This window comes from Dinoponera quadriceps, unplaced genomic scaffold (assembly GCF_001313825.1).
Source record: "Dinoponera quadriceps isolate SergipeBrazil2010 unplaced genomic scaffold, ASM131382v1 scaffold4681, whole genome shotgun sequence".
In the NCBI taxonomy this organism is placed as follows: domain Eukaryota; kingdom Metazoa; phylum Arthropoda; class Insecta; order Hymenoptera; family Formicidae; genus Dinoponera; species Dinoponera quadriceps.
In genome coordinates, this window is record NW_014561157.1 from 218,758 (window position 1) to 239,465 (window position 20,708).

Consider the following 20,708-nt stretch of genomic DNA (forward strand, 5'->3'; position numbering starts at 1 on the left):
AACGAATTTTTCCGAAACTTTAGAACTATAAGCAATTCTTATATATAATAAATAAATGTTTTATGTATATTTTTATGAAAGAACGAAACGAACTTTTACATCAATCCAATATATAGAAAGATGACAAATTTCATACCAAATATCAAAGATATGCAGGAGATATCTTTTTTTTTCTTTCGAGATTGGCTGAAAAAAATATCCCGCGATTTTTCTGCAGTACACAAAAAATGCAGGTTTAAGTTTTAGATTCAAGTAAATAATTATTTCAATACTTCTGATCAAATTTTTACTTGAATTAAGTAAATTTTATTTGGATTAAGTAAATATCTTACTAACATTAATTAAATATTATATTACTCAAGTAAACATTTACTAAGGAATATTGTCAGGAATATTGGAGTAATTACTAGTTAATTTTAACTTAATGTTCTAATTAACTGATGATATTCTGTCAGTTACTGATGCGAACTGATCCATCATCGGTTAATTCAAACATTTATCAGTTACTGATGCAACTAATCAATACTTCTTTTCAAGGGAAAATCCAAGTTTTGAGAGTTTTCATGACGTTGTAGCAAATTTTTTCCTAAATTTCGTTAATGTCACACAAAAGCACCAAATTTTAGTTTTAATGTACATTTCGTATCGTCTCGGTATGATTTTTCGTTTCTAAGATATATAATATTATATTTAACTATGCCTTGAAAACGAAAAATCATATCAAAACGTCACGAAATGCATTTCAAAGCCAAAGGTCGATATTTTCGCGCGGCATTATCGAAATATAAAAAATCTGCCGATGCTGCATCATGAAAATCCTCAAAATCATGACCCGATGACCAAATTTGGACAACGGATTCGTGTTCAGCAGGCGAGAGCCATCCAAGGAACACCTATCCTCATTCCTGAAACCTTGTTGACCAGTGTTATTTACTTGAATCTAATATTTTTTTTCTGCGTGTCCCGCAACGGAAGAACAAGTCCGGCGATACACGCATGACTCGGTGCATTATCTAATTGCGCTTCTATTAATAGACTATCGCTCCGACCGCGCACCTACCGTCGGGAGAATTAATAGACGCGCGCACGAGTCCCGTATTTCATTAATTGCTTGCATTATTTTTAGGTGAACGCACCACCAGAGAGAGAGAGAGAGGGAGGGAGAGAGAGAGAGAGAGAGAATAGAAGTCTCCATCGCCAGTAGAAGTATATCTACGGTTTATTTACTTCTCTCGGAGGAGATAGCGGCGCGCGCCAGAACGGACGAATGTTTGCGCCGGATGCGGCCGGCTGTGCACTTCCCACTTGTCCGAATTGATAAGTGCTTCCAGCGAGCGAGATAGAGGATAACCCGTGTGGTGCGTGGGCTGATCGATTTTTACAGTAGATCCAGTAAAGGTCCAGTAATAAAGCGCGATAAAAAAAATATCGCGTGCCTCGTCTCGCGCTCAGAGAGAGAGAAAGAGAGAGAGAGAAGGTGTGTATATGTACGCGAGTACGATGAGTTCGCCGATTCCCTCATGTTTTCAACGCAACGTGAAGAAGCTCTTCTTCTTCTTTTCTCGCCTCCGATTCATTCAACGGTAATCACTAATCACGCTCCGTTGTAAACGCGTAATCAGAGAAAGGGAGACGCGTATGGGACTGCGTTCATCATAGGGAGTGCCATTCATTATCGGTACGACGCGTTTATCGTTTGATTACTCGGCAAGTAAAGTGAGAATGCGTCTCGTACGCGCGTATTGTGTTGCTGTTCGTTCTATGGAATACTGACTTTTCCGAGAGAACTGTTATAATAGTTCTAAGAAGAAATGTCACATGTGCGCGTCGGAGACTTTGCTTACTTTTTATGTGTGATGATAGAGGGGATTAAAATATCAGAAAGCTGTACATGCATTCCAAATTATTATCTGAACGAGAGGAGCAAAAATAGAAGAGAAGTCAAATTATCATTATCTGCAGTCTGTTGACCGGCGTAACTTGGAGACTATTTTTTTATAACAAAATATAAGCGAAAATATGTACATATACTGCTACATTAGCACTAAAACGCTTTTATATATTAATAAATTGTCCAATCACTTTCATTGTTGATAATTGCCCGGCATCTCCGAGGCGTATTTTTCATTAAGTATTTGGAAGTATTTGAAAGTATTTTCCATTAAGTATAACAGCATACTTTTTTTTTAAACAATGTTCTTCATATTTCACGAATCTGCCAAACTAATCGTATTTAGTGCTGAAGAGGGAAATTCGTCGAGAAAAAAATGTCCCAATTGCGATCAATATTTCCGTACGGCCCTTTTTTACCTTCTCATTTTTCGGTTGTGTACCTGAGAGTCTTGTTTACGTAAGCGAACCTTCCTTTTTTCCTACGGGTTTTCGGGAAAATTCTTAGAGGTTCTTTTATTATGCTTTGCCATTTCAAGCCATGAACATATAGACGACTTCGAATACTTTTACAGGATTTTTTTTCAATTTTGCTTGTTTTCGCAAAAATATTCATCGTAAATTCTTGGATGGATCATTTCGAAACAAATACATCGCAGGACCCCCTCCCCCTCCTCTATTTACGCGTTGCAGACGAAATTTCAATTATTGTATAGCTTTTGTATTTTAGGCGCTATGCAATTAGTTTGACAGATATAAGTTGACGATCAGAAAGAAGTTTCGCTGGTCACACTCTTGTTAGACTGGAAATTACAACTTGCTTCAATAAAAGATACTTTAGATTTAACTTAAGGAGCGCTGTTCTTGCTACAAGTCTTTCCAAATTTGATATTTAAATAGAGAACGTATCAATTTTTTAATTCTCTAGAGAACATATCAATTTTTTAATTGTACCTTTGCATGTGGATCTGTTTATCTATTAATCTATCTAAGGATCTATCAGAAACTTGAAGAGCGTATAACTTATTTTAACACGTTGAGTGCCACGTGGGCCATCGGCGGCCCATGTTGGACTTTCCGTTCAGGCTGCATAACGCGCATTTTACGTTACTTCCCCCCTAATAATAATTTTTTTTACACGCATAATCTCATAAATATTATAAAATATATCCCACAAAGACATTTAATAAAAATATATAATAAATACGGTAACCGTGGATAAGGCGGCCGACGTGAAATTGGCGGCGGCGGCACTCAACGTGTTAAGGATGAGAACAGCGAAGGGGAAAGGGTCTGGGAGGAGAATTGCCGAAGAGTAATTCGGCCACCTAACGTGCTTATGTCACGACGAGCCGTACCTATTGTTAAAAGCAGCAGAGCGGCCGACAGCGTCAGTCTCATGATGACTCCAGATGACGAGGTGATGGTCGAGGAAAAACAAGAGAATCCCGCGACGAGAGAGAAAGAGAGAGAGAGAGAAAGAAAGAGAATATCGTGGACGGCGATAATCCGTGGATAAACGTCAGCGAGCGAGGAGCTGAAGGGTGAGAGATCGTCGACCGCTCGGCCAGCGGTCTACTGCTGCTTTCGTCGCCCGAGTGTCAAAGGTCGACCGGCCGGCACAAGGGATATACCGGGGTCAGCGCGGTCTCTCGTCGGGGCCGCGCTGCAACCTGAGTGGTCCGAGCAGTCCGAGTGTCGTCGTTTCAGGGACGATGCCGAGAAAGAGCCGGAGGCCGGAACGCCGGACGGTGAATCAACCGTACCCGCCGATTCGTAGCGGCTGACTGACCGGCACCGATTGGGCGCGATCGCGTGGAAGTCGCCCTCCGCGAGACAGCGCGTGGGGTGCAGCTCGGCGGCCGTCTCGACTCGCTCTCGATGCGGCCCCCGAGAGGGACTTTACACGAAGGCGAAGCCTTACGATTCTTTTTCAGGCGCGCGCAGCTCGCATTTCGAGTTATCAGAACGTGAGCTCTGAACGGGCATGTCAGAAGGAGACCGTTAGACTTCGGTCATTTTGTTAAAGTCGTTTTATCTCGCATCCCGCGCGCCAGTAAAAATATCCCGGCCGCGCGTGAGTTAAAGAAGCGTCGCGTTATGCACGCCCTCGGATCCGACGTCGAGCTGCACGCGTCCTTGGGCACACCGTGGGGCTTCGTTAATTATCTCTCTGAATAAGCCATATGGTCGGCAGACCCCGGTGCGAGTTTCAGGAATTTCTTACGGTTTTAGGGATTCCCGGCACGTCGATCTCGTTCCCGTTGGTCGCACGGATCGCGAGGTAAAGCGGCGTGTATGGATTTTTTTCACCGAGTTAATCGACTTCGGCTCAATTGGCTTGTTGAAACAGCGGAAGAGAAATTGTTAGTTGAGAGTTCTCCAGCGCATTCATCACGGCAATTTTCATAAACAACCTTAGCTCATTGAATTATCCCCGATAATATCGGGACGTTCTGAGACGTCTTTTAGACAACAACCGCCCGGTTCCACCGTCGCGGTTTAAATCTAATCGATGATTAATTCAACGGAATTCGCCAATTAGCTGAACTGATCGATGCGATTGGTCAGTTCCGTCGGGTTAATTGTTGATTACATTCAAACCATGATGGTAGGCATAAGACGTCTTTGAAATATATTATATTGTTTGTGATACTTCTCGTGGCGAATGTAATATTACGAAACGTGATATAAACACAAAGGAAGAGATAAAGATTTCACGTGTGTGATCATTTCTATTTTCAAACTGCGTGTACACACACACACGTCGTATTGGTTTTTTTTTTAATATATTGAATGATTAGCACACCGATCGAGCGGGTCTTAAAATAACGGATTTAACGGCGGTATCGCATCGTTGTAACGTGCTATCGCTTTACAGAATTCGATAACATTTGACACTAACGACTCCAAGTCCGGAAATCAAGTATCACGCATGTACACGCATACGTGTGTATGTGTGCGATGTAAACGAACCTGCGTCACTCGTCGCTCTGAGCATAAAGAAAGGCGGTGAAATTTTTACGGGCTCAAAATCGTCGTGTGTCAAGAGTTCGCTGTGCGTGATAATCGAGAGCGTGGGTGAATGCGCGCGACTGCAAGACGCTAAGGAGACAAAGGAGAAATTACGCTCGCGCGTAACGTACATTAATTAAAATAATAATTTATTAAGGCGAGTTCGTTCTTTCGGACGGATTACATGAATCTTAAGGCATTTTCCTTCATCTACTACAACTAGATTATCTATAATAGTAATTGCGTACTATTAGTAAATACTTTACAGCCTTAGAACGTGAGACATCGAATCGATAAGGAAGCATTGACGTTATCTTAACGTAAATATATCAAATACTTGGTGTTTAATTTCTTACTCCTCTCTTTCTCTCGTTTTCTTTTTACTTTCGCGCGCTATTTAAAAGGCTTAACTCTCTAATTGTCGTTCGTGTACGTAACAACCGTCTGGAGTAACTCATATTCTGGAAGAAAGACATTTTAAGAAAAATCAGAGATCAGTCGGATTTCGTTTCCCGTTTTAACGAGTTCGCTTATAAGTACTGTTAGTACCTTACATGAATGTTTGATCGTGTTGTTCGTGGATCATCGTCGCTCGTCGGGACTGAACCAGAGACAATCCGGGCTGTCTATTGTACAATTCTCTAACCAGACTGTCCTTCTCCTGCTCAAGCAGCGCTATTCGTTGGCTCTTTTTGCTAACTTCCTGCTCCGCCGGTTGCATCGAGTGAGATCAGATTAATTGCCCCGAGGACTCTTCTATTGTCTATCTCGATACTTTCACACGTTACCTCGGTTAATCTATGATTCTGTTGCTTAAGCCTCGACAGCATATCCTGTTGCAGCTGAGCCGAGGTCGGGGTGCTCAGGAAAGCGAGATTCATGTGAAGAGGAAGTCCCCCGCGTTCCCAGCTGCTTATCAGGGCGGCCAGATGTCGGTTTACTTCCAGGACTCGCGCGCGTTGTAATTCCAAGCGCTCCTGCTGCGCTTCTGTCCATTGCTCCTGCGAGAAACAGACGGAACCACGAATAGAGGTCGGTACGCGGATGAAGTTTCACGAAACGCGAAGAGTAGAAAATCCGCGCTCTGGTACGCGTTCGCTTAGAAAACTTCTCATTCTTGTTTTCACCACGTGCTAAGCACGACGGTGGGGACAGGCGTTAGTCGCGAGATAAACAAAACGCGAGTAACGTCTTCATATTCTTCGAAAAACAAACGATATTTCGCGTACCACGTGGGAGCCCATTCGTCCGAGATGTTTGATCTTCTCTTGCGTAGCGGAGATCTGCTTCAAGTACCATTCCCTAGCCTTATCGACGGCAGCTAGACCTTGAAGCAGCACATCTTTCTCCTGCTCGATCTGCTTCATCCTTTTCATCTGAAAACATCAGATATCACCGAGATATTTCCTCTCGAAGCATCAACGATACAGCCTTCCCAACTGTGCGTAATTTTTACATTATCGGAATCGAAAATAACACGAAAAGCTATCGGAGGCATTGATCGGCGGTTAATACTCCAGTTAGGTTCATGCAGACCCAGAACCAATCACCGTATGTGTTAGCTGGGAGTCCTAGAGGAGAACATCTTTACCATATTGTAATCAATACCGTTCTGCAACGTATGCCGCCTGGGTTCTCTGCGACGATTCGACGGTTTCTTGGGCTGGAGCTGATTGCTCTGCATATCGACCGCTTTACCGTCACCCAGAGCTCTGGCCGGTCTCAGCAGGGTCCTGCCGTCCGGTCTGTAGTTAACAGCCTGCAGCTGACGTTTCTCCATCGCCTTCTCGTCGCTCATCATCAGGCCCATCTGCCAGTTTTGCAGGGCCGTCCTGATCTCGGACTTGTCGAAGTTCCGCTCCGCACCGAGCGTTCTACCCTCCAAGGTGGCGCCGGTCCGCGGCGGCTTCGGCGGCCCGTACGCCTTGTTGATCTTTGGCTCGCCGATGTTCCTCCCGTCCATCAGCTCGAGCTGCTGCTGTGCGTTCGCGTCCTTGCGGTTGGCCAGCAACTGCGGCATGCTGAGAGTGCGTTGCTGAGATATGGCATTGTTCGGCCTTATGGCGGCCGTATTCGGCGAGGTCCACGCCGCTTTGCCCTGACCGTCCGGGATGAGTATCGGCGCGGATGGCGGCCTGTTAGGCTGGCCGTCGTGCTTCTTGGAGTCGGCCTCCGCCTGGATCTGCAGCAGACAGATCTTCAGACCCGCGCAGAATCTCTCGAACGAGAGCATACCGTTCGGCGGGGTGACCTTCTTCAGGCTGTCCAGCACACCCTTCGGCAGGCCCTGCGTGCCGTCGTCCTGCCAGCGACCCTCGATGTCGGCGAACTTGACGTAGCCGGTGCTCTGGTCGTCCATTATGTCGAACAGGGTGCGCATCGCGTTGACGAAGTGCTTCGGCAGCCCGTCCATCGTCGAGCCTGCTATTTGCGCCATGTTCACGGAGCTGCCGACGTTTACAGGCCCTACGACGACGGGGTGTCCGCTATGCGGAGCATTCGTTACCCGCAGTCCGGCAGGTACATCATTCACCGCGCTCGGTGATCAGGATCGTCCGGCCGATGGGTGCATTCTCTGCAGTGCGCGCGCTCGAAATCGGTTTCTCAGCCTCAGCTTCCTCGGGCGGGCATACTTCCGCGCGTTAGACGACGAGGGGTTGTCCGCGACACCTGGGACTCTCCGAGCGCGACGCACGCATCGTTCTATTGTACGATTTCTCGCCGTTCACGTCGTCGCTCACACGAATTGTTTTCCTCGGGGATTAACCTCACCTCTCACGCGGCCATATGCAATCACGCACGGACGCGAATGCTTCACGAAGAGGGAGGCCGAAGAGCCACGCCAGTCTGTTCGGTTTGATTCGTCGTTGCGTCCTTGCGAGTGGCGTCGTGGTTGATTCGTACTACTAGAAATTACGGTTTATTCGACCCGGGCAGTCGATAGTGTTGTTTGAAAGTCAAATAGTTCACTGATATGCCGTTGAGTCGTACTAGTCGAACAAATAAAACGGTATTCTTTTATGTACCGGCTATTTGATTTTTCTACTTCTTCCAATTTTTTATTTCAAAATATTAGCTCCGTCCGACTTGTTGTTGAGTTGCACCGCGACCACGATTCTTCGGTCGCTTTCGGGGAACGCGTTATAAAGGTGCTTTTTCATGGTAGCGTCGGAGCCAATCAGCAAACAATGGACTGCCCTTGGGTCCATTTTCTATTGCTGCACTGGTTGCACTAGTTCTCTTTCTCCCTTTCCTCTCGAGAGGAGCGGCTAAAAAGAACAGACCACATTTGTGCAATCCACCGCGTCCTCGATGGAGAACGGAGATAAATGGAAATGGTTCATTTGAAAAATGAATGTGCGCTTGATCTGACCTTCAGTTGCCGAGTAAAATGATAAATATCGCTAATATAGAATCTGTAGACATATAAATCCATATAAATGTATGCTAGAACATTGATTATGCGAGCCGCGAGAGGTTAGTTCAGATAAGGACTGATAACCAGTAAAGCCTAGCAGGTGTTGCTTTCAAATTTCACGGTTGTTTATAAAAAAGGATGTTAAAAAAAAAGGTCTATTTTCGGCCCACTTGTTTTTGATCCTTTTTATACCGTTATTAGATTGTCAACTATGAAATGTCCGATTACCCACGAAGTTTAAGAGCCGACATCTCTGACATTTCACACCTTGACAGTTCTTGGTTTTTTTTTCCTTTTTCTATCGCGAAGGTACATCCTCACTCTTTCAGACGCACGGTTTTGGTTTGTGATTGTCTTACGAATTGTCCTTTTCAGGTCAATTTTTGCGAAACCTGAGTTCAAAGTTCACGCTATTTTCGAACATGAGTCTCATCGTGGAGCCGATGCAGCGCGGACAGCCCGGAATATCAAGGACGTTTGGCGAGGATACGGCTGATGAATGCACAGTCGACGTCCCGTTCGTCGTGCGCGGAGACTTCAAGCCAGCTCGACTCCGACACGAGTTATCCGCTGGACGTGAGTCTCTCTGACTTTCACTCATATTAGTTTTATATTTTATCGCTTCTCTCGATCAGTCTCAATGAGCTGCTCGGAAATGCTATCAGTACAACGAAGAGGAATACGAATACCGCGAGCCGGTGCAACTTCCTTTAGCACCGTCCTACAAGAAGAAGTGGTGACAGGAACTTCCACATGGCCGACGTTAACGCGACGATCGAGAACGAGAAATCTCTGCCTCCAAGAGGGAAGTTTCGCAGAAGCGTCAAGTTGAGATAAGCGCAGAGGCAATAGCAGTGCAACAGGATCGGGATGACGATGTCTCCCTCGAAGAAGCGCTCATGGATTCATTACAGGTACACGTTTATATTACGGTCGCATTAAATTCATACGTACACTGACGGAAACGAAGATGATAACTGAGTTTTTCCACGTAAATGTTGTTCCGTAATTGCTGCGTGTTACTTTATTCGCGAAATCAACAATGTAAGAAGAGGGATTTAAAAGAAGGGCACGCAACTTCTGTAAACAATTGTAAAATATTTGAAATGAATGCACAAAAATGTGTTATACTGAAATCCCTCTCAGGCGAATCTCGGCACCCGATATGCGCTACATCCATTTCTCCAGAGACCGAGCGTTTGCGTATCGAGGAGAAACCTCGGAGATTCTTATTTGCAAATAAATCTATTTTTCCGTCGGAACTTGCATCGACAATAGACTTAATTTTCCAGGAGTTCGTTGGAAAGAATTGCGATATGGGTCAGTCGCCAATGAGGTCCGATTCATTTAGCTTTGCATTCATCATTTAATCACGATGCATCTACCACATAACACTTTGCTTCTACATTTGGCGCAAACGAGACCAAAGCGGAATAATAATTCGCTAAATACTATATTAGTACTGCGTCTTGACAGGGGCCGGATAGCTCATAACAGCGGGAAGGGGGGAAGGGGAGGGTGATGCCGCTTAATTTTTCGTCGCAACTGCATCCTCATCGTTGCGATCGATACCCTCTTCCTGAGAACGCTCCTCCGCGTTGGGACTTTCATCGCTGTCCGAAGTCGAGCTTTCCTGCGGCATTTCGATCCCCTGAGTCAGCAGGCTCGTTATTCTCTCGACGTCCACGGTGTCGTCCTGCTCATGGATCTTCCTCAGGGCGTTCGACACTATGCAAAGATCGCCCCGCAGCTCGCTGACCACCGCCGTGATCTTCTGCGCGTCCGTCAGCACCTCCACCGACTGGGTATACGGATTGTAACGTATCCCGAAAGGACGTTGAATCTGATTAGCGAATGCCCTGGCGAATAATGTGGATGCGTTAATGCTTCGAGTGACGAATATTTCTTGCTTACCAGGCGTATTTTTGGTGATTTATAACTTTCTTACTTCATGCGTTAAATGTCAAAGAGTAACGAAGCTTGCTATCCTTTGAATTCCGAGGAGAATCCTGTTGGAAATTTCCAGGCGGATTCCCATGGGAATCCACAGGAACTCATGTGAATCCGCATAGGATAATAAAAATCTATCGTAGGAATCCACGCGGATTGTTACCTGGACCTTTTTGCTGCACCATTTACAGGAGCAACCACGGGGGATTCAATATGGACTTCCTGTATATATTCCCACCCTTGTTTTTTCAACTGTTGAAATCACGTGGATTCCTGTATGAATTTTCACGCACTGTGTGAATTCCCACATGGATTCGCATAAATTCCCCTGAATTCCCCGTGGGAATCCACTTGGAGAATTTTCAACAGGGGTGACCCTTTTGCGGGACACACGTGTATCGTCAAACGTTTAAACGATGATTACCGCATTTTCTCCTTCGCTTCCTCTATGCTGTCCGTGTAATAATACGCATTTTGAAACGCGGTGATGATACATTCCTGTTTGCACGTGATGTCCGGCTCGAATCTCATCGTTTTTTCGGCAGCGGTGACCGCGTGCCTCAATTCCGCCACCGATGATAATAAACCGGCGCCATAAACGCGAAGCATACCGTCTTGCTTGCACAGCCCGAATTCCACGGTGAAGAAGTAGAGCTGAGATAAGATAGAAGCGAATAGTAGAAGAGAAAAACGAGACAGACGTGTGCGTGTGCGCGTGTGTGTGGTGTGCGGGATGAGAAAGGATAACAACGATTTAGTTTCATCAGAAACCAGAAGATTCGAGGATCACGCGGGCAGCGGTAAATCAAAGGTGAGGAAATTACATTTACGCAAGGACAATTTCACACTTTCCACGGAGACTTACGGTCGCCAGTTTGTCTATGTCGTCGTCCGATGCACCGAGCGAAGCAAGCCCGAGTTCCTGCGAGAATTGCGCGAAGTTCGGATTCGCGAGCAGCGGCATGTGGCCCAGCAATTCATGGCAGCAATCCCTGGTACATATGTGATACGATAACAATAAATTGCGAAGAGGATCACCCTCCGCATTTTGCTCCCAAGCTCTGCCGTGGTTGCCGAATGCGCGGGCTACGTGATGAAATCGTACGCAGAACAAAAATCAGTATCGATTCAAGACTCATATTCTCATATACAAGCGAGAATATATAACACACGACGATAATAAATAAATGTTGCCCTTATATAAAGAAATTCTATATGATTCCGGTAAAAATATATCCACTTTTACATTTCGTTGTATTTGCTTATTATTCTAATTTATATATTCATATCATTCAAGAATAATTTTCGTGAACTGAAAAGAACAAATATCATTCTGTCTAATATTTTTCCCTCCCAATTCTTCAATGTTATTCTTGAATAACAAGAATATAATATAAATGAAACTATATAGGATTTCTTCATGTATATAAGAGCAAATTTTGTCTTCATATAAGGTTTTACATTTTTGCTTACACACGAGAGAATATTAGTCTCAAATTAATATTAATTTTTTCGCCGTGCAGCTGGGGAGTTTTTCTTATATCGTCGATGAGATTTTATCTCCCAATGATTGAACTCTTCCGAAGATTGAGAAATTGCTTGGGTGCTTCTTAAAAAGAACGCGCTGCGGACTCACGGTTCCGGGGTGTAAAACGGATCGGACGAATGCCGGATGTACTGGGTGCAGTGGAACACCCGAAAAGCGAGGCCGGCGAGGAAATCCCGCGGTGAGAGGTAACCTGCGACCGGGCGAAGCTGAAATCCCGTTGTTCCTGCGGACGTCGATTTTCGTTAGATACATCGTTATTATTCCCGCGAAACAGCGATTCACGCATCGCGGTCTCTCTCGTCTGCTACTCACGTTTGAGGAAGGCGTTCACGTCCTGCAGTTGAGGTATATTGTCCTCTCTGAAAGGCAGGTGTCAAAAGGTATTCCAATATGTATGTGACGGATCGACGCTTCGTCTTGTTAAAATTACATCCGTGGGAATATGTAAGGCGACGTTCAAGTACAATGTATCTCAATATTTGCCGAGCAATGTTTCACTTATTTTCGGAAACAATTTTAACTTGTGTGTATATTTGCGAAGCGGCGTCAATTACTACCTATTTATTTCCCGGTAATTCTCTAATTATATTTGGATCAAGTTGTTGTATACATTAAAATTATTATGCAAAATTATTATTATTATATTTAATTATATCCGAATAGAAAATATCTGTGATACCTATATCCGCAATATTTGACCAGCTTCGGCCAGTTTTCCAAGTATTCCTTGCACGCGTACTTTTGATAGAGCTCGTGCAACTCGCGGAAGACGGTTCCCCTGATACGAAGAAAGACGAATATATATCTTAAAGCAACCAAGAGCCGTCGTGTCGAGCGTATAAAATCCTCCAGTTTCTCGTGCGTATATTTCATCGTTATATTTTTACACGTTTGTCTCATTTCACGCATATTTTCAGCGATGCTTATCGATTGACGTTAAAGACCATGCCGATCACTGTCATCCGTGATCGTTTTGGTTTGCTCGATTTCGGCTGGCAAGCTTCTGTCCTGATTAAGTTTGTTCAAGTTGCACGTTTGCTTTGTGCATCGTTATATTCGACTCGGAGAGATTGCATTAGCCGAGTCGCTTCTCGATCTCTTGCCTCGCGTCGCGAGAGTAAATCGAATTGACGCAATTAAGGGTGCATTCAACGTGTGCCAATCTTATTTCGATGTATTACAAAGACAGCCGTACGGAATGAGGAAGGCCGCGCAGGAGGAAGGGAGAGATAGATAGATAGATAGATAGAGAGAGAGAGAGAGAGAGAGAAAAAGAGAAAGAAACTTCTCCAAATTGGCGAGAGGTGAGAGCTCACAGCGAGAAGATATCGAGCGAGCGTATAACTTAAGTATCGAGAAGTGGAAACGTTTTCTTCCATCGGGCGTTGATTGCCTTCGTGTACGCGAAAACACGTCCGTAGTTTGCTTCGTAGTTTGACGGAGGCGAAGTTGCGCCCCCGAGTCTCGAACTGAAGCGTTAATTGATTCACAGCTCGCGACACGTCGCGATATTTCATTTCCAATTACCGCAGCGATATTTCGTTTTCGCAATTAATATCGCAAAGATCTCCCGTGGCGTTCCTCTGCTCGTTACGATAATTCCTCACGATAACTGTGAAGTTTCAACGACGGGCTAGCCAAGTTATAGCCCCTTAGTGTGAGCCGTTTCCGAGTATAAAATTAATAATTCGTCGGAAAATCGACCATTTTTCCGAGAAACTTATTAAATTATTATTATTATTATTATTATTAAACGAGTAGGTTTAAAAGGATAGATTTAAGTACGATAAAATAAGATATGTTGTATCTACACGGTGGAATGTTGCGTTACAAACGGTCCACTGAAATCTCTGTGTTACTTTAACAAGATGAATATGTTGAAAAATAATAAAAATGTTAAAATGAAAAATATGTTAATAAGGCGAGTATGTTAATCTAATATTTGTGTACGTTTTGTTTTTCAACATATTCCCCATGTTAGAGTAAACACAAAAATTTGGGCGGGCCATTTGTAACAAAGAATATTTTACCGTGTGCCGTAAACAGACAAACTCGTTCCAGTTTTTCCCGACGAGCAGAGGAAGATGCAGGGACTTTGTTATATTCAACAAGTATTTCACGAACGTAATGACGTATTGTGTTACTTCAAGGGTACGTACCAGGTTCTGATTTCTTCCGACGTGTACTGCACTCTCGGGATCGGCTGACCGCTGAAACAGCCGCGATTGTTTTGCGATTAAAAACGTCGCACGGAGAAAACAAATTTTGCTAGAACAGCAAATATTTTGTCTACTGTATTGTCAATATAGTGACGGCAAAAAAAATTTCTTTGCACAGCAGAAAAATCCGTTAAGAGTATTAATTGCTATTTGTTGAATGTACGGACAGCGAAATAATTTGGTTACGCCAGCTAAATTTAATTACTGTAATAACGACGTTTCGTTACACCAGCAAGATTATTTCTTCCGTCTGACAGATCTTTTCGCTGTCGCAATATTGACACAACAATTTGCTGTTTCCAACAAAATTTGTTTTCTCCGGTGCGGCTCGCGGTAAACGACGATGCTACTTACTGCCTGTAATTATAGGCGATGTCGGCGAACTCCTCGCGACGTTTGCGATACACCGGATCCTTGAAGCCCTGAAATAACCGAGCGGCCGCGAGGTTAAAGCGAGAACGCCAACGGAAACGACAATGAAAGGTCGATAATAAGCATGCACGAAATCTTCGCGGAGAACGTACGGGATGATCCGCGTCCAGGTCCGAACCGTACATGAGAACCTTCTGCGCTCTATCGAGGTCCGATATTTTCCGCGGGAACCAGGGCATATCTACTTCGCTGAAATCTATAAAATTGAAATTCCGTCGTACCCTCGCTCTTACCACACGATAAGATATTCCATTAGCGAGAGATTTCTCCGGGGACGAAACAATGAAATGCGCACGATAAAGAAGGGATTCGCTCGCGATATTGTAAAAAGAATTCTATCAACAATGAATGCCGACACTGCGCAAACGATCACGATTGCCGATTGGCATTTGACGAATTCATTATCCAATTATTCAGATGGTAAACGCATTTAAGGTTCTTCCTCATTTCGTAAAAATATAGTCAATTTCAGATGTAAATAGACGAAAGTAGACGATCAAGAAGCGCGATCGCGGGGGATAAAGCTAAAAGCTTCTTAAATTGTGACTCATGTAACAAATCAATTGAACACTCAATTTCCTTCTTCCGAGATCGTGGCATATCGGTGAAATTTTTTTCACACAACGATATTTTTATTTCGTGCGGACACACTTAATATTATATACGCTGCCGTATAGAGACAAAATTCATATATAAATTACATATGATCATGTATAATTATATATAATTTTATATGATTATATATAATCCTTTCTTCCCAGGAAAGATGTGCTTCCGATTGGAATTCATCCCGAACAGTTCCGTAATACCTGCCCAGGGCACCTATTATGGAACTTTTCGTTATTCCCTAGGTTTTCTCTTGTATTTTACAGGAATAATTGAACGATTCCGAACAGTTCCATAATAGGTGCTCAGATCAGGGTATTCCGTTTTAGGCAAGTTTCAAGTAATGTCTATTCTATGTCAAGTGATGTCTATGTCTGAGAAAAATCATATATGGAATTTGCCCATATATGATTAAATATAATCATATACGTCCACAGCGAGAAAATACTGTTGTTTACAGATCACGTGCAAACACAATCGAAATAAATGCTTCCGGCTGCTTGTACCTCTGACAGCACATGATATCGACATTTAATTAAATGATGTAACATATTTCCTTTTCGTATAGACATATGTGATCATATATGTAACTATATATATGAGCAAAATTCACATATAATTTTATATAATCATATATAATCATATATAATCATTTTTTCCCGATAGGTTCATCTCCAGATGTTTTGTAGCCAATGAAGTGAGTCGTACAGCATCTGAAGATGAATGAGACGATCTTAAATGTAAGATCCGTCTATGAATGCCGTTCTAAGTCGTTTATGCGAGCGGACGTTGCACTGACAATAGCACTCGGGTGTCGGATTTAACCGTGTTTCGTCATGTGATGAAGAGTTTATTCTACCGATATCCGTTGCAACGCACGTGTAAGTACAAACTCACCGAAGCTTGTCGCGGCTGAAAGGGAAGGCGCGCGCGGTATACTTCCAATATGCTCGTAATGGGCGAGGTTGATCGCTGCCACTTCGCGGCTCAACATCTTCATCAGCTGCTCCATCCTCTTCGAGTCGCACTCCACGTCCACGAGGATCTCGTACTCGGAGCCGCGCCGCAGAGATTTCCTCGACTCGATGTGCACGACGTTTACACCTAAATCCTTCGCGCGACAAAGAATGTTTCCTCTCGATATCTTTCATCTCGGTGTGTTTATCGAGATATTTTTATTCGTAGACATTAAATTTCTACGTCGTTCGGGGCGCAATTTAACGGTAAATTTGGTAACTAAGTTGGAATCAATGTTTCCGTGACTCGAAGAGATTCTTAAGATATCGAAGCGCCAACACTCCACCTATGCAGATCGAATTGTCGGATCAAATTCTTCCTTCGATTTTTCTTAATTTTTGATTAATTAGTAGTTTGATACTTAGTCTTTGCGACGTTGTTTTTCTAGTAATCTGAGGTGGAACGATAGAAAAATGGCGTATTTTGAAAATGCACGGTGGTTATCGAATACATCGCAGGCGTATCGAAAACGCGGGATACACGGTATACCTGAAATACTTGGAGCGCTCGTGCCAAGCCGCCAACTTGGTTCTTCAGGGAAAATATCACAGAATTCTTGTTGTCGCTGGCCGAGTTATTTTCATCCACGGGAATCTGAATATATACGGAAGGATATACCTATTATTAAAATCGTCCCGGATCTCCCGTTTGCCATCGCGTGAATCTGATTTTAGGAACGCTTTTACTTTCGCGAGAAAAATTAGACGGTCGGATATTCGATCTAGGGAGAATCATGACGCATAAGTAAATAACATGCGTAACGTGTTATATCAAACCGAGTGGCTCGGAAAAAACAAATGAACGGAGTTGTTTATTATGAACATAATCGTCGACGGGTTCAGACTTTCCCGTTCATGCAGTGTCAATTGACACTGCGTCAATCTTACTGCGTGCCAATTTATTCTTCAATTTATTCTTCAATTTATTCTTCAATTTATTCTGAAAACGGATCGTTTTGATCCCTCCTATTTATAAGCTGCTGAGAAGAGGTTAAATATTATAAAAAAAATTAAAGATAATCTTTAAATTACGTTTAAAGCGTGCGACTTTTCTTCTGCCGGATATACGACGCGTGTCACGTTAATTGAAATCATTCAGTCGGTGATCGACGATCTCATCCTGGTGACGGGATGAAATTTGCATGACGGAATATTTAACGAAAGATTTAACAAAATATTTGACAAATCAATTTGTTTGTCTTGCTGGCCCAAAATATATAGTAACGTACATCGCGCGATTTATGCAGCGGACTTCCTTCCTTGATAGCCCAGCTCTCGCCTCTTCTGTACAGCCACACCCCGAGAAGACCCTTTCCTGATCCACTCATGCTGACTTTTACGAATTTGCAGGACAGCCAGGGGATCCTTCCGTCGGCGATAGCAATTGTCTCGCTTACCGATGGAATTTATTTTTACTTTATTTATCCTTTTTTAACGTATCTCGCGCGACCGCCGATCTCGTCGACTCGCCGTCTTTAAGGACACGCGCAACAGTGTGCCGGTACCATCCCTAACGGGTCCTCTTAAAACCTCGGTCTCCCCCGTTTCGCGCTCGACCTTCTCAATGACGATCTTACCGTGATTGGGCGGCGCATGGCGGCACCAGCGATTCTCATTGGTCGGTGGAAACTTTTCATGGGGTTGAAGACGAGTGTTGGTTCATCCCGTTCAGCGTGCCGGTCCCTGAATGTATTCCTTGTGACGTCACCGGAGCCCACGGGGTGTGTGATGCGAAGAGGCGGCGGTAACGAAGAGCACGCGCAAGAATTGCAAGATCCTCAATAAACGAGACGCGCGACCGTTTATCGTCCCGTCGTTGCTTTTGCAGTGATTTTTCTTCCGTTCGAACGATAAAACGGAGAGGGTTTTCTCTCCTCTCGCGCGATAATTTGGAAAATAATCTAAACTCGTCGTAAATGTTGCGCAATTGTCGTTGCATTGATAATATATGTTACGGGGTTATTGATATACAAATAAAATTTGTATAAAATCATTACGCACACCGAAAAAAAGTTTCTCTGGATTTAATATATATGTGTTTGCTCGACTTGGGTTTGTTTAATATAAACAACATAATTTAATATCTAATATCATTTTATTTGAATGAAAACGTTGTTGCTTCATTAGAGGAAATAATGTTTAGTTTTTAATAAGAAAAAATTTATCTCACTGTATATTAAAGATTGTTATACTCAGATAAAGAAGTTCCTTAATGTTTTTTTTTGTTTAGCATAGTGTTACTTCTTTCAAATAATTCATTACTTGTAATAACAACTGTAATGTTTAAATCAAAATATAAAAGAAACACGTTATATGTCGCAAAAATATTTATTCTTCGCGAGAAACTAAACAATCCTGTTTGTTGAGTCAAACATTTTATTTACTCCATTCCAACAGACAGATTTGTTCCGATCAAATGACTCGTTTCATTCGATTTGTTTCAAACAAATCTCGTCAAATCCAAAGAAATCCTTTTCTCCATGCACGATTCTTGAACCCTTCAGTTACCTCTTTGTATACTTTGTAATCGTTACAGAAGTCGTATATGTCTCACAAATACTTAGATCACATAATTCCAAATAGAAAAGAAGAATAAGGCGACCTCTCACTTGTATGATACATTTCGCAAGTATCGCCATGAGATTACATCACATTGTTAATTTTTTCTTTTTCTCTTAATTAAAACATTGCTCCGGCGGTGGGAAATTACACGATATTCCACTGTCGCGAATATCAAACGTTAAGAGGGAAAAGCGGTCGTCCGAGGAGGAGAAGGCTTCCTCTTGCCCGCAGGAGGAAATCTCGCGGACGAGACGGCGATTTCTCGTTCTCCTTCGTCCTGCTTCGAAACAAAGACGCTGTTTAATAAAAGCTCGAACGCCCGGAGGAGAGTTCTCCTATTCTCGGGCAAAGTAGATGCAGCACATTACCCGTGTCCATCACTTACCGCTATCAGCTACCGCGCGCCGCGGATCTACCCCCCTTCGTTGAATTATACCGGGTGTTTCTACCGGGCATTAAGCGAGATTGGGAGTATCGCAACATTCGATCCCGGACGAATACTTCCATCTTATCCGGGAATGCACTCGATAGCAGTAAATTCTCGAGGACATCACTCGTGTCTCTCGCGTCTCCCGCGATCGCGATCGAGCGAGTCGGCTGTTTAACATTCGATCAATTTAATTAGCCATCAAATTAACCCATCTTACCGGCGATCTCGCCATCCCGCAGTTCCATTCTTAAACTAACTTGCCGCACATCCGAAACATTAAGTTGATTAAAAGATTAAATCGTTTGCTTCTTCCTGCGCGGTCCTTACACCGGCGAAATAAAAAGAAAGTACGATAGAATCTATTTGATCGATAATGACGCAAATCCCACGTGGTATATTTCCAGGACTGCTTCGCGGTCCGGACGATATTCACGTCGAAGTTGGTGCTCCAATCGATAATAATTACGCGGCTAATCGTAGCTTGAGAAGAAAGGACCGGTTGCGACGAGCATAATTTGCGCGTCGCGACTTTTCGCCTCTTTTTAGAGAAACGAATGACACGATCTTTTACCACAATCTTTTCGAAATTATCGGAAGATTTATTCTGTGCGCTAATCGCATGCCACACGCATTTCAACCCTTTTGTACGTATGCAGATGCTAGTGACGTGAAACGTTCGTTCGCGCTGCGATACGCCGGTGAAGTTGACGGAGCTCAGTAGTCATCCATGGCGATACGTCCACTTGAGAAGTCATCTTTGATATCAAATGAGGGTGGAACGAAGAGAACAATGAAGAGCTACGAATTTAGCTTCTGTTTTGCCCCCGGCTTCAAAGGCCGCTAGGTCAGGCGCAGTCGATACCGTCGGTTCCTTCGTTCCTGGTGTCTTCTAAATTTTTTGTCCGAGGCTACACTAACGAACGTACTTCTCCGTCCGCTTAACAATGCCACTTTTAATTGCTGCCGCCTCTCAAGGTTAGATCGGGTTATATGTCATCTCGGAGCGTCTCGATTACATTCCTCTCTTCAATATTTATAATCCCCGAATCACGCGGAAGCACATGTAAAACCAAATAATTATTCAAACGTTTTTTCATCGAACGATGCATTTTCTATTAAATAACGGATATTCATTAGTCACGTCTGTTTCTGACTTGATGCGACGTCCCGCGTTGAGTAAAAAAGATCGTTTCTCATCAAAGATACGCGATCTGCGCATTTAATGTTACACGGGAAAAAATGTTTATATATAATCATATAAAATTATATATCATTATATATCATTATATATGTGTGATTTTTTATATATGGATTTCGTCCCTATATTGGCTAGGTATATAATTGTGTACAATTATATATGTCCATACGCACAAAATAAAAATATTGTTAAATGAAAAACGGACAAAATAATTTGGTTCAGTTAAATGTTTACATCGTGTGCAGTCGTAAACATTAGAACTTACTTCAGTTATATTCGTATAGCAGCATTTTTTTATAGATGCGAGACATATATAATAATTATATGTGATTACAGGACGTCCTAGGCCAATAGAGATGAACTTCGTGTGAACGTAGAACAGATTGAGATGAAAAATCTTCTACAATTTTGCAAATAACATAC

General features: G+C 43.2%; 3 protein-coding genes across 15 annotated transcripts; 1 reads left to right on the forward strand and 2 right to left on the reverse strand.

Annotated features, from left to right (window-relative positions):
* Nucleotides 1-5,033: 5,033 nt before the first annotated feature.
* On the reverse strand, nucleotides 5,034-7,723 carry LOC106750952 (suppressor APC domain-containing protein 2). The gene is made up of 5 exons (XM_014631644.1): nucleotides 6,497-7,723; nucleotides 6,135-6,281; nucleotides 5,694-5,906; nucleotides 5,455-5,608; nucleotides 5,034-5,366 (listed from the first exon to the last, which is right to left on the reverse strand). Exons 1-4 carry the CDS (start codon nucleotides 7,340-7,342, stop codon nucleotides 5,456-5,458), a joined length of 1,359 nt encoding a protein of 452 aa, XP_014487130.1. The 5' UTR covers nucleotides 7,343-7,723; the 3' UTR covers nucleotides 5,034-5,366; nucleotide 5,455.
* Nucleotides 7,724-8,176: 453 nt separating this feature from the next.
* Nucleotides 8,177-20,640, forward strand: LOC106750936. Of its 12 annotated transcripts, XR_001375004.1 has the most exons (5): nucleotides 8,177-8,382; nucleotides 8,699-8,899; nucleotides 8,989-9,237; nucleotides 15,746-15,960; nucleotides 17,446-18,134. XR_001375004.1 is itself a non-coding variant. In XM_014631611.1 (3 exons), exons 1-3 carry the CDS (start codon nucleotides 8,346-8,348, stop codon nucleotides 9,153-9,155), a joined length of 435 nt encoding a protein of 144 aa, XP_014487097.1. In that variant the 5' UTR covers nucleotides 8,177-8,345; the 3' UTR covers nucleotides 9,156-9,462. The 12 variants fall into 12 exon arrangements, 3 of the variants coding, with proteins under 3 accessions (XP_014487097.1, XP_014487099.1, XP_014487100.1); XR_001375002.1 differs by lacking the exons at nucleotides 15,746-15,960; nucleotides 17,446-18,134 and adding an exon at nucleotides 20,622-20,640 and having other exon boundaries at nucleotides 8,959-9,237; XR_001375003.1 differs by lacking the exon at nucleotides 15,746-15,960 and having other exon boundaries at nucleotides 8,959-9,237.
* On the reverse strand, nucleotides 9,801-17,439 carry LOC106750935 (tryptophan 5-hydroxylase 1). 2 transcript variants are annotated; one of them, XM_014631610.1, is made up of 12 exons: nucleotides 17,325-17,439; nucleotides 16,586-16,690; nucleotides 15,977-16,190; nucleotides 14,566-14,669; nucleotides 14,396-14,463; nucleotides 13,982-14,032; nucleotides 12,502-12,600; nucleotides 12,135-12,181; nucleotides 11,910-12,045; nucleotides 11,139-11,265; nucleotides 10,698-10,927; nucleotides 9,801-10,182 (listed from the first exon to the last, which is right to left on the reverse strand). In XM_014631610.1, exons 1-12 carry the CDS (start codon nucleotides 17,421-17,423, stop codon nucleotides 9,852-9,854), a joined length of 1,611 nt encoding a protein of 536 aa, XP_014487096.1. In that variant the 5' UTR covers nucleotides 17,424-17,439; the 3' UTR covers nucleotides 9,801-9,851. The 2 variants fall into 2 exon arrangements, with proteins under 2 accessions (XP_014487096.1, XP_014487095.1); XM_014631609.1 differs by having other exon boundaries at nucleotides 14,396-14,669.
* Nucleotides 20,641-20,708: the final 68 nt, after the last annotated feature.